At 38.6% G+C, this 12,836-nt stretch overlaps 1 protein-coding gene across 1 annotated transcript in view; it reads right to left on the bottom strand.

Moving 5' to 3' along the window:
* The window catches only part of myo3a (myosin IIIA), a 115,433-nt gene that overhangs the window by 49,592 nt on the left and 53,005 nt on the right, over positions 1-12,836 (bottom strand). The window contains exons 12-13 of the mRNA XM_059638945.1: positions 10,562-10,602; positions 4,818-4,961 (exon numbers count right to left, since the gene is read on the bottom strand). Coding sequence (XP_059494928.1) covers positions 4,818-4,961; positions 10,562-10,602 — 185 coding nt within the window. The remainder of the gene's footprint in view (positions 1-4,817; positions 4,962-10,561; positions 10,603-12,836) is intronic.

Raw genomic sequence — 12,836 nt, 5'->3', positions numbered from 1 at the left:
ATTAATGAATTCAAATTTCATCAGTCACTAAGGTAGGATTTGAACACACATTGCCAGAACATTAGAGATTGTAGGAACTGCTGATGCTGGAGTCTGAGATAACACGGTGTAGAGCGGGATGAACACAGCAGGCAAGGCAGCATCAGAGGAGCAGGAAAGCTGACGTTTCTGGTCTGGACCCTTCTTTAGAAAAAAGGTCCAGACCTGAAAAGTCAGCTTTCCTGCTCCTCTGATGCTGCCTTGCCTGCTGTGTTCATCCAACTCCACACCTTGTTTTCCCAGATCATTAGTTTGGGTTTCTGGGTCATCTGTTTAGCAGCATCACCGCGATGCCATCAGTTCCCATGTGCTATGATGAAATGCACACGTAAAATAAAATTGCCTTGAAATGTTTTGTATGTTTAATGTCAAAAAATTTCTTCTGGTTTGCAACGCAGAGTAACAGCAACAGCATGGGTTCAATTGCTGCACTGCCTGAGGTTATCTTGAAGGACTCTTCTCAACATCTCCCCTCTTCCATGGCATGGTGACCCTAAGGCAAAACCATCACCAGTTCTCTCTCTTTAATAAATAATAAAGTCAGTCTTTCCAGGCCAGGAATTTAAACCATTACATGTCTGTTGAAATGTGAATGAAAGTTAATTTATACTGTTGAGATATATGACAGCAGAGAGAAAACATTGAAAGATATCAGCTTGCTTTTGATTTGGAAGAATCAAGGATTGATTTAGTTTTGAAAAATCCTGAGATTTGAACGCTTCCTGGGCAGTTCGAAGGAGACCTTACTGGTGTGAGACATTAGCATTGTCTCAGCTCAGAGCAGTTCAGAAAATAAATGACCTCAGTGAAGGAGTTTCATTTGTGAAGTTCCAGACCAAGATTATTTACTGAGGAATTTCCATCAGCAATTCAATGCTGAGAAAGTTTAAGATCTCGGTTGTGCAAAGATTCAAGAAAAGAAAAGCTTCACAGCTTTCAGGCCAGGACTGAGGACAAAATCGCTAAGCCAAATCTACATATCAGAGAAGCAAGGAAAATTTCTTGATTTCCTGAGTAACCTAGATGATGTTGGGTGTGGATAGGACTTTCTTTTGTAGTTTGTTATAAAATCTTTTGGACTGTGTTAGAGTCAGATAGGTTGCTTTATTTTGTTTTCATTTCATGTGTCTTAAACTTCTATTTTATTGTTAAAATTAAATCTGTAGCAAAGTGTGCTCATGTCTAAATGCAATCTGATCCATCAAGCCAAATTTCAATCTGGGATTCAACTTGGACCATAATATACCAATCAATGATTATCACGGTTTCCATTACTAAGACTAGATTTCAATTCAAAGATTTATGAATAAATTAAATTTGAACTTCATAACTGCCCAGTGGGACTTGAATCCCTGCTCATGGAGCATTACTCTGGGCTTCTGGATTATTTCATTACTCCGAAACAAATCAAAGGATTGTGGTCTATATAAATAACAGTTTCTCTTCATTGTTAGTGACGTATAGTTTGATATGTTGCAGACCCACACATGACTCAATGTCCCCTTCAATGACATTCCCGTTGCGCTACAATTTCCTTTTATAATTGAGCAGCACATGAATTGACATTGAAATGCTCGCTGTGAAGGAGCTTCAGAAATAACTGTGCCTTCCCCATGTTGCACATTCCTTACTACAGATAACAAAAACTGCACATGACTCCCTATTGACCCGGAGCTGACTGAGACATCAATAGTCTCTACCTTTGGCTGGTGGTTGTGCCAAGATCAGTAAATATGGTCAGTTTGTTTTCTTTCACCTTGTACTATCTTGACTATGAAATGCAAACTTCAATAAGAAACATTGTTAAGCAAGAGATAAAGTAGCAAGAAAAGGTACCAGATGTTTTCTTTAAAAATAACAAAAAAATATCATAAATGTGAAAATGTTAGTTGATTGAGAATGATGTCACAAAGTCTGTTCCATTTTTAGAGCTCCATTAACCACAGAACTCCCCCTCTCACCCCATTCTGATTGTGTGTTAAAGGAAGAGTGAGCAAACTGAGGTTAATCAGCCAAAATGTTGCGGCAGGTGTTTAATATGTTTGCATCAAATCCAAGGCATAAATGAGGTTAGGCATTAAGCAGGGTAAGCAAATTAGGACATAAATGCAGAAGATTGCAGAACTGCAGTTTAGTAAGAAGTGGGCATTTTGCCTATCCCTCCACTTCTGCAGCTGTGGCACTTTTGCTGTCAAGCACAAAGCATGTAGAACCTGTTTCTGCTTCAGATTACGGGATTAGTTGGCTATCTACAATTGATAACGTGACAAGCATCTGCTCAGATAACAATCCAGTTGATTCTCATTTGTGTGTGCTTTAACACATACATTTACTGTTTATATTTTTACAAGTTTCTTAATTATTGATATCAGCACTTCTACATCTGCAAGGCTAATGAAAACCCCAAGACAGATATGAGATTGGGTTTATCGTTTTTCTAGGAATACACTCAATTACACTTGCAATAAATATTTGGAACAAGCTATCATGTTTTAGTGGGCCAACTGTGTGCAGCCGTGCGATGCGTGCTCAACATTTTCGTGATCGATATCAAGATAATCTCAACGGAAAGCCTCTATTTTCTGCTGGGTAGAATAACACGTTTTCCCATGCCCTATTATAAAATAGACTCAATTTTCTACGATTATCAGCTCTTGCATGAACATACAAGTTTAACACAGTATAGAAAATATACATATTGCCAAGATACCATACAGTACAGAAATCTACAGATTGTCAAGTACAATTTACTGATAACGAAAGAGATTTTTGAGAGCATATTACTTTCTTTGGGAAGAAGTAAAACACTTTATTATTTCCTTAAATTTAAATGTACAGAACATACCATCTGAATATAATTGGAAATTTACGCTCATTCTTTTTCTACCTAGCTGTTACAAAGATAAATTGGAGTTATCAGAACTTAGAAATAATATTAGTGGGCAAACAATGAGTGTAGTGTTAGGAGTTTCTTAGCCTGCTGCTTTAATACAGCCCTCAACTCTTTTAAGATAAATAAATGGATTAATGACTGTGTTAAAACTGGAGGCCAAGGGCTGCCATTGAAATGCGTTACGTTTTACCTCCTAATATTGGTAACTGAAACACCCACGATTTTGACCTGCATGCTCAGATTTTAAAAAAAGGCATGGCATGTCAGCAGTCAATTATCCATGTGATAAAAGTTAACTTTATTCCAGTGAATTTGTTTTGGTTGACAAATCCATCTTTAAGAAACTAATAGCAGGACAAGTTTCAAAAAATAAAAGAAATAATATTCTGGGGCCCTACCACAACTTTCCATAATTTAGGCTATTCATGTTTGCTTCAAATTGCTTATTCAGTGAAGAATAGAGCATGGGGTGTCACTGTCTCAGGATGCTTTTTGACAGATGCAATGCAATAGCTGTCACTACAACGGTCCTTTTGAAAAGGTAAGGAATTTTGCATTTAACTAATTTAACCAAAAGTAATTTGAACATGGTCTGGGGCTATAAGATCATCATAAAACTGACCAGAATAGCCTTCCAATATTTTAAACTGTCAGGTGCCAATTACATTACTGTTGCTGTTACAGCAAAAGTAGTTTTGGAGAGTCTATGAATTCAAAGAAATCCATTACAGTCACATAAAATATATCAGGTAAACTTTAAAGCTGTATCATGTCAAGAAATTTTGCCACTCAAGAATATGCATTATGATTGAAGTTGTCATTTGTTCTGAAATTTACTTTTCTGGCTGAAGTAAATTCACATAAAAGCAAAATTTCACACTGCACCTATTCAAGCAAGTTTTCTACTCACTAACAGTATGATAACAGTTTTTTTCTAATGATTAAGATTATGAAGCTCATTGTCATAATTTATCAAAACAGAACACTGTTCTATTCAGGCAAAATTTTTCTTACTTAAAATGAATCAAGCAGCACTAATGAATTGCCACTAATAGGGGTGGGTTTTAACCTCAGGCATTAAAAAGGTTAGCGAAGGGCAGAATCACTGCCTATTAGTATCAGCGGGTCTCACACCATCTTAAGGGCTATGCCTCATTACCATGCCAATAATAAACTGCCTACCAGGAATCATGTTACAGCTTATTGACTTCGAGCTAGTTAAATATCTTCTGTTCCCGTGGTTTATTCGGGAAGGACAAAGGAAGACCCTGGGATGATAGGGGAAAAGATCAGATGAGGGGAGGTCTTTGAGGGCTGGTTGTGGTAGCAGAAGGGCGGCAGCGCCAATAGATGCAATTATTCTTGCCACGTTCAGGGGATTACTTCTATTTTTTTTTCCTGGTCTCACCAAAACATTTAACTCACTGAAGTACTTGAGGTTTCCTTCTTCCACCATCCAGTTATCTTATTCAACCGTATTGTGGTCCTGTGTTTTTCAACATCATTTCAATTTGCATACATTAAATCGCCTTCTTCCTGAAATTAGGGAAGGTGCTTCGAATGCCTCAAGAAAGTCTTGTGTGGGATTGGGGAAAAGTGGCAACTCAGCAGTAAGTGGTGCAGAATGATTTTACCACCACTACTGCCCCCTTTCCATTGAGTGAACTGAATTAAAATAAACACTTGCATTTGGATGTTAGAATCCATTTGTTTGGAAGGGTAAGGTAAAACTGAAGGAAACAAAACATCCAAAGGTTCTGAAGCCCAGAGAAAGTTGTGTTAATGTAGGAGATGCTGACTTGAGTCTTGTTTTCTCATTAATGGACATTTTAAATGGATTTTAGATCTTTACAGCTCGAGGAATTTCACTACCCTGGAGATCTACCTGTTGGAATGGTTGGGTGTTGTGGATCTGGCTTGTGCAGGTGGCATTCTCCCTGTTGCTTCAACATGATTCTCCTTGGAGAGTGAATCACTGGGTGTAATTTGCTTGTAGTAACGATCATCTGCATCCAGCAACTTGACTTGGCTAAGAGAAAACAATGAGTATATTAACTCAATTATAGTGCCCAAATCAATGTCACTCATTCACTGCATCTGGAAATTTCTTAAGGAAACAGTAATGTACACATTTGAGTTAGTGCAGTGAACAATTAAATCTGGGCCTATAAGAATGAACTAACATTTTAAGATTTTACCCACGCCTTCTCATTTGAATCATAAATGTGGAATGACAATTGAATCAATTTTGGAGGGTTGGAAAATGACTGCCCATGAGCTAGCTACTTGTTATACACCCCAATAGATTAAAAACAAGAAGGTTGGTTGGGGACCATAATAATTGGCCAATTTGAATCACATTATTATTCAGTAATACATCATGGATTACATTCCGGAACAGGGCCAGATGGCTGGACCTGCAAGAGAAACACCAACTGGGGAGCAGCATAAATATAGCTAGGGGAGAGAGGCCCACAGAACTTACCTTTGGGAACAGAAGCAGAAATGTGGCCCTGTGAGAGAAAAGTTAAGTGGGCAAAAGCATAAATATCGTTTGAGGAGCAGGATCAATGGCACTTACCATCTGGAATAGAGGCAGATAGGCTGGAAGCTCCAGAACATGCAGCAGCAGAGAAACATATCAACAATAGCATCACAGGAAAGTCATGAATTGTGATCAGTTGTTGAGGACCTGCTGTTAGACACTACATTTCAACTCCAGCAATTTTGAAAAATGGAACTTTCTAAACTAACTTCAGGAAAAGAAGAATTTATAGGTAAAGGAAAGGAGTTAATTTGTGATAAGGTTAGGGAATTTTTACTTTAAACTAATCTCCAGTTTAGAGTAAATTGTTAAAAATTAGACTAAAACAAGTTAAAGTAAACCAAAAGTAAGCTTAAGGTATGGTAAGGAAGCTTGGTCATGCAGAGTGTGGCACAGGGAATGGTGGACACTTCATATGACCTAGATGAGTCCATGTGCTTGTGCTGTGCAAGATGCTCTTCTGAGTTAGAGCTGTGACATATCATCGGTTAAAGCAAGGGAAAGTTTTACTCTGTACCTAACTTTGATATATGGTTTAGAAATGCTTGATGCTAACACTGGAGACTGGATCTTCATGTGCAAAACTGAGCTGTCATGGAGGTTGGTGGCCAAAAAAAAGGGCACCAATTCTGTGCATCAAAGTGTCCCACTTCAGTTTCTGACCTTGTCAAATTTTAGCAAGGTGGTAAGGAAGCAAGGGAGGACTGGAAAGAAAATATTTGGTTAGTGAAGTACACAGTTAATTGCATGCAAAATGGTAATTAAGCAGCTCCTTATAGGTTTGTCTTCCAAGATTATGAAATTTTCACGGGGCAGGTGATCTTTGGGAGCTGCATAAATTTGAACACCTCCAGACTGTCTTGGATAAGTTCAGCATATTGGATACGCTTTCTTAATTGAAAAAAGTGAACATTTTGAAGAAGACCTCTCTCATTGTAGTTCATTTTCAGTAACTGTAATAATTCCCTAGCCTATCCTGGTTTTCAGCTCGCCAACTACACTGGCCTATTTGAGGATTCAGAGGGTTTCATTTTCTATGCACAGAATCAGGTTCTTTTCCCTGGTGCCCCAGTTCTATTCTCTCCGTCTCTACCACATGAATAATTGGTCACCATTCCCTTACCTTCATCAATTAACTCTGCCTCTACTGAAATTGAAGTCTTGTTTGCTTGTTATCAGGAGCAGGCTCACAAACCCACTTCTGTAAACAAGGCTCCGTTGCACTCTGGGTACTTGAAATAGTGGCAGGCAATTTAATGGACACAATTTAAAAAATGGTACTTTTTGTCAAGAGAAAATAGTCTGAGCGGCTGAGAAGCACAGAACTTTGTTCAGAGGATTGTTCTCAATTTAACTGGATGTTTTCATCTATCACCATTAGGTTTTTGGCCTGTTTGGTGACTTTGGCTTTTGAAAATTCAGTAGATTGTTGATAATTAATTGGCTATCAACAAATGTGTTCTTTAGATGGATAACTGTTCTCCTTAACACAAGTATTTATTGATTTCTTTTTCCTATTTCCCTCAACTTTAACAGAAACGCTCATTCTCAAACCACAGACTGATCTCAGGCACTACTCTGAATCTGCCAGTCTGCATGTGCAAGTCTTAACAAACAGGATTGCATTACCCCTTCCTGCAATAGGCTGAATCACATCAGATAATCATTAAAAATGGCTTTCAGAATGTTTCAGTGATAATGGGAACTGCAGATACTGGAGAATCCAAGATAACGAAGTGTGGAGCTGGATGAACACAGCAGGCCAAGCAGCATCTCAGGAGCACAAAAGCTGACGTTTCGGGCCTAGACCCTTCATCAGAGAGAGATGATGAAGGGTCTAGGCCCAAAACGTCAGCTTTTGTGCTCCCGAGATGCTGCTTGGCCTGCTGTGTTCATCCAGCTCCACACTTTGTTATTCAGAATGTTTCAGTAAGGTCGTCTCTCATTCTTCTAAACTTCAACCTATTCAACTTCACCTTATTAGAAAATCCCTCCATACCCAGGATCAATCTAGTGAATCTTCTCTGAACTATCTCAAATTCTATATCCCTTTCCTTAGATCAGGAGACAAAATGTATTCACTGTATTCAAAGCATGGTCTGATAGTGCCTTATATAGTTTGAGAAAAACTTTGTTATTTTTATAAGTCATTCATTTTAGAATAATGGTCAGCATCTAGTTTGCCCTCCCAATTACTTGCTGAACTTGCAAGCGGGCCCTTTGTGTTTTAATGATACATAGCTTCCTGCTTTTGTATCTGTGCTAAATGGTGAGGCAAGACAGCAGTAACATGTGTCTCATATTTCTGGTTGAGGGTGACAAGTGGAAAAAGACAAAGCAAGGCACTGCAAGGCCTGAATGCTGTGAGCACCCAGGTAGGTGTGAATGAGTACTATGACAGTGAACAAAGAGCCCCAATGCACACCCTGGTCCATCCCATAAGCTGGGTACGTGTCTTCGAACTCACAGTGTCTTTGCTGCAGCATGACAATAAGAGTTGCCAGTATAGCCCAAGGTGCAGCAATGAAGTGCAGAAGCATTCTGTAAGTGAGTCAAAGATGTGCTGTGAGGGCTTTTAGATGCTGCCATATGAGGTAGGGCGATCTCAACATCAACAAAGGCCTTATCACACTTGTCGCCACATCCCACCAGAGCTCACATCAGTCAGGCCCTGATAAGATTCCACCTTCTGCTTCTATTAGTTAGCCACTGTTCTATTCATATTAATATACTGCCCCAACACCATGGACTCTTATTAATTCACCTAACGTGTGGTACTTATCAAATGCCTTCTGAAAATAAAAATGTCACATCCCTTATCTATCCCACTTGTTCTCTGCTCAAAGAAGTCTAGCAATTTTTATAGGTAACACGGTGTGGAGATGGATGAACACAGCAGGCCAAGCATCATCAGAGGAGCAGGAAAGTTGATGTTTCGGTTCGAGGCCAAGAAGGGTCTCAACCCGAAACATCAACTTTCCTGCTCCTCTGATGTTATCTCAGTGTTATCTCAGATTCTCTGGCATCAACAGTTCCTACTATCTCTGTAACAATTTTTATAGGCTTGGTTTCTTTATGTAGCCATACTGACTGTTTTGTTATACAATGTAATTCTAAGTGCAATGCTATTATATCCTATTTAACAGAATCATAACACTTTCCCAATGACAGCATTAAGCTGTCTATAGTTAACAATTTTTGTCTTCTTCCTTTTTTTAAATAAAGATGTTTGTTACTATGATAGGTTTCCATTCCTCTAGAACTTTTCAAAATCGAAGGATTGTCAGATTACTACCAGCACAACCACTATCTCTGTAACTGATTCCTTTAATATGCTAGTACTTTTGGAAGACTGTAATGTTTGAATTTTACCTTTGTTTCTTTATTTTTCTACTTAATACTAAGATTAACTGTAATGTTAACTTTTAACTTTGTTCTTTCTTTCTTTGTACCTTGCTTATTTGATTCTGTACCTGGGTGCTTGTACCTAATATGGTGCCTTGTGTGGCAACATTGTGCACATTTCACTGTAATCCTGCACTTATGTAACAATAAAACTGCAAATCTAAATATCTAAGAATGAAATCCATTAGATCTATGGGACCTGTTTGCATCTTTTTCATTCGTTTTACCCGGAACTTTTCTCTAGTAATTACTATTGTGTTTATTTCTGCTTCCCTTTTCCTCCTTGATTGTTTGTATCTTTTGAATGATATTAGTTTTTCTTACTGAGAAGGTCGATGAAAATGGCATTCTAGTGTTTGTTGCAAGGAGAATGGAATATAATGATAGGGATGTTCTACCGCAGATGTACTGGACCTTGGTGAGATCATATCTGGAGTAGTCTACACAGTTCTGGCCTCCTGATTAGGGATATAATTTTGTTAGAAGCAGTTCATAGAAGGTTCATTCAACTCATTCCTGGGATGAAATGGTTATATTTTAAGGATAGACTGGACACAATGGGACTACACTGATTGGAGTTTAGACATATGACAGGCGATTTTATTGAAACATGGCAGATACTAAGATACTCTTGTATGGAGACATTAGAACTATAGGATACAATTTAAAAATAAGAGGCCTCCCTTTTAAGATGGGGATGAGGAAATTTTTTTTCTGCCATTGAGTTACTGTTCTGTGAAACAGTCTTCTGCAGAAAGTAATGCAGGCTGTATCATTCAATGTATTCAAAGCAGAGTTAGTTTTTCGGCAGGAGACTGATGTTTGCTTAACCGCCGTGGACTGCTTTAAACCAGAAATACATTGCTTCGCTCCATGTATTGAAAATCAAAATGATCAGAATCAATCAATCATGCTTTGGGGAAGGGCTGCAGAATTTTACAGATTTGTTTTTCCACTTCTTGAAATTATGCAAGTCCACAAGATAGAAAGGTCATCATTAATTCATTCTTAAATGGTAATTTGAAAGATGTGGTGAAAATCTCCCTGAACCTTATTGTTTTCAATATGATCAATTTCAACATGCACATTAAGATTTTCGATGAGTTTTCATCGAACATTGTTAGACACTCTCATCATGGATAAATTCTGTAAGTTTACTAAACTCAACAGACTCACTGAATTTCCTTCCAAAAAAAACCATCTTCTACCATCAATTAATCTTAATGTTACCTCTGTACAGCCATCTGACCTTTCCAGGCATTGCACTTAGCTGACTAAAAGATAATGTGTGAAAGAATCTTGGAGGGACTCGCATCCCAGCGTCTTCTCCCTCATGAAAAGGAAGTATGGCTCATCTTTGGACCTTGCCTTGGACAACATTGCCAAGTTGGAAGTCCTATTGTTTCTGGAGTATCATAAGAATGTAATACTGACCCTGACACTGTGCTTTTAAGAAAATGTATTCTTGTTATTTGTATCATTTTGGTAAGAGATGGCAGTTCCATTTAACAAAGAAAACAAATGATGACCTGGAGGAAAGCTGCTTTCCATTTGCTACTCACAACACATTTCAGAAGTCAAGGATAATTTACAGGTTCACAGTTTCACTAAAGAAAGGAAACAGGAAAACCTCCTTATTAAAACCAGTATTCAGACCGAAGAAAACTGAATGAGCATACCTGTCTTTCCGAGGTCTTCTCTTCCCATCTTGCACAGACCTCTGTTGAAAACAAAATAACTGTAAGAGTCATTGATGGATGGCCTATACTAATATGGAGGTAACGTTTTGTCTTAACTGCCTGAATGTTAAATGCTGTATAGCCTCAGTGGAGTGAAACAGCAGAAATCTGGAGAAAAAGCTCATGGGACTGTTATAGTATTTATTCCAGTTTTGATGCAGGATCATTCATCTGAAACATTGGGGTGCCTCTGGAGCACATGCTAGTTTCTGAAACGACGACCTTAAGAAAATTGCTGCCAGCCTGTGTGCTGGCTGCTTCACACCCTGGGCTATTTTCTGAAGAGTTGGCTGGGGTGCAACAGGTCTATCTATATTGATACACCTATTCCTGCACTTTAAATACCGTGGTGTTCTGCTGCTTCTGAGTGGAAGCTTTCGGACTATCTGTCCAGCTTTGGAAGCCCCACCTACCAAATTGGATAGTGATATGACTATTAATGATATTCAGACATTAATGGGCCACTTAAGTAAAAACAATTCCAACTGGCTGTTTCCCAGTCAGTGTGGTTTTCCAACTCCAACTCAATCTTTGATAGTGTGGTGTAGAAGCCAAGCACATGAATTCTGTTTCTCCTCATAGATGTGGCTGCATCTGCTGAGCAATTCCAAAATTTTCTGCTTTGGCTTTAGTTAAAGAACGGTTGAGCTTTCCCTATCAAAGGTTATCAGGCACAGTTCAGGAGGGGGGCATTCATCCAATAACTGCTTCAGATTCGCATTTTCTTTTCGCAGACCAATTAGTCAGGCATCCATTAGAATATTTATGCCACAATGCCAAAAATCTGCTCCATGCGGACTTATCATCTTTTATTCTAGGAAATATACAAGCATTGGTAGTCAGAACAAAATAAAGCAAGTCTCTATTTTCCATATTTCATTTGCAGGCCCACTAAATCTATATAATTTCTGCAAAATCATTAAGAGAAAGATCAAAGCTATCAAGATCAAAGTCTATTTATTTTGATCTTGGTGGGCAGTCATGATCATAGGAAAATTTTCTCTGGGTAATCTTAGTCCTGAAATTGCAATGGTGTACAGAAAAAATAATTTACAATTCCAGCTTTCAATCTATTTTAGCTTATGCAGTCTAATGAATTTCACTGCATTTGAACCAAGAGGTGATTTTCTTGCACTCACTGCTAGATTGCCTGGCAGCAGTCAATATGTCACAATGTACATCTGAAAGCAAAACTATATAAATTATTTGGTGGTGATGGGTGGGATGGGGCGGGGGGATTGGCAGGGGGCTTGTGGTTTGCTTCAGCGAAGTCTATTCTAACATAACTAATTTTGTGCTACATGCAGCAGTAATTATGTGCAGCTAAGCTCAAACTTAGGAAAATAAACACTTCTTATTGCAAGTAATCTTGGTTTCTTAGTATCTATTTTCTCGAGTAAAGAGTAAGCAAAGTCTGGAAGAAATGCTTCTTGTTAAACATACTAATACTGCATTTCTAGCACATCTCAAAAATATCAACTTATTAAATGTAAAATATTGTTTTTATTCAGTCATGGGATGTTGATGTCACTAGCTGGGCCAGCATTTTTTGCCTGTCCCTAATTGCCCTTGACAAGGTGGGTTTGAGGTGCCTTCTTGAGCTGTTGCAGTCTGTGGGCTGAAGGTAGATGCATAATGATGTTCAGGAGCAAATTTCCAGATGCTGATCCAGCAATAGTAAAGAAATGGCAATATATTTCCAAACAGGATGATGTTGTGAGGGGAACTTGCAGCTGGAGATGTTCCCATGTTTCTGATACCCTTGTCCTTCTAGATGGTAATGGTCATGGGTTTAAAAGGTGCTCTCTGAGGATCTTTGGTGAATTTCTGCAGTGAGTCTTGTATATGGTACACATTGCTGCTACAGAGTATTGGTGGTGAAGGATGTTTGTAGATATGGTGCCAACCAAGCGAACTACTGAGGCCTGGAAAATTGTTGCCTTCTAGCTCAAACTGATTCACTTTCACTTGAGGAGCGATATGCTTTTAAGAAGTTCAACGTACACTCCTAAGCTCCTAGATGTTATCTCGTGACCAGAAACCATGGTCACTCTGCATTGTTGTACCCTAGACAAAGGATGAGGGAATTTTATGCTCTGAAGGGCCATTCCTCATTTCAGAATCAGAGTCTTCAGCCAAAGCTTAACATCCAGAAGTGACTCAATCAAATTATTTTTGCAAGGGACTTTTTGATTGATAATCTTGGTGGGAATGC

The sequence above is a fragment of the Stegostoma tigrinum genome, chromosome 2, assembly GCF_030684315.1.
Source record: "Stegostoma tigrinum isolate sSteTig4 chromosome 2, sSteTig4.hap1, whole genome shotgun sequence".
Lineage (NCBI taxonomy): Eukaryota > Metazoa > Chordata > Chondrichthyes > Orectolobiformes > Stegostomatidae > Stegostoma > Stegostoma tigrinum.
This window is presented reverse-complemented; position numbering and strand designations above follow the sequence as displayed.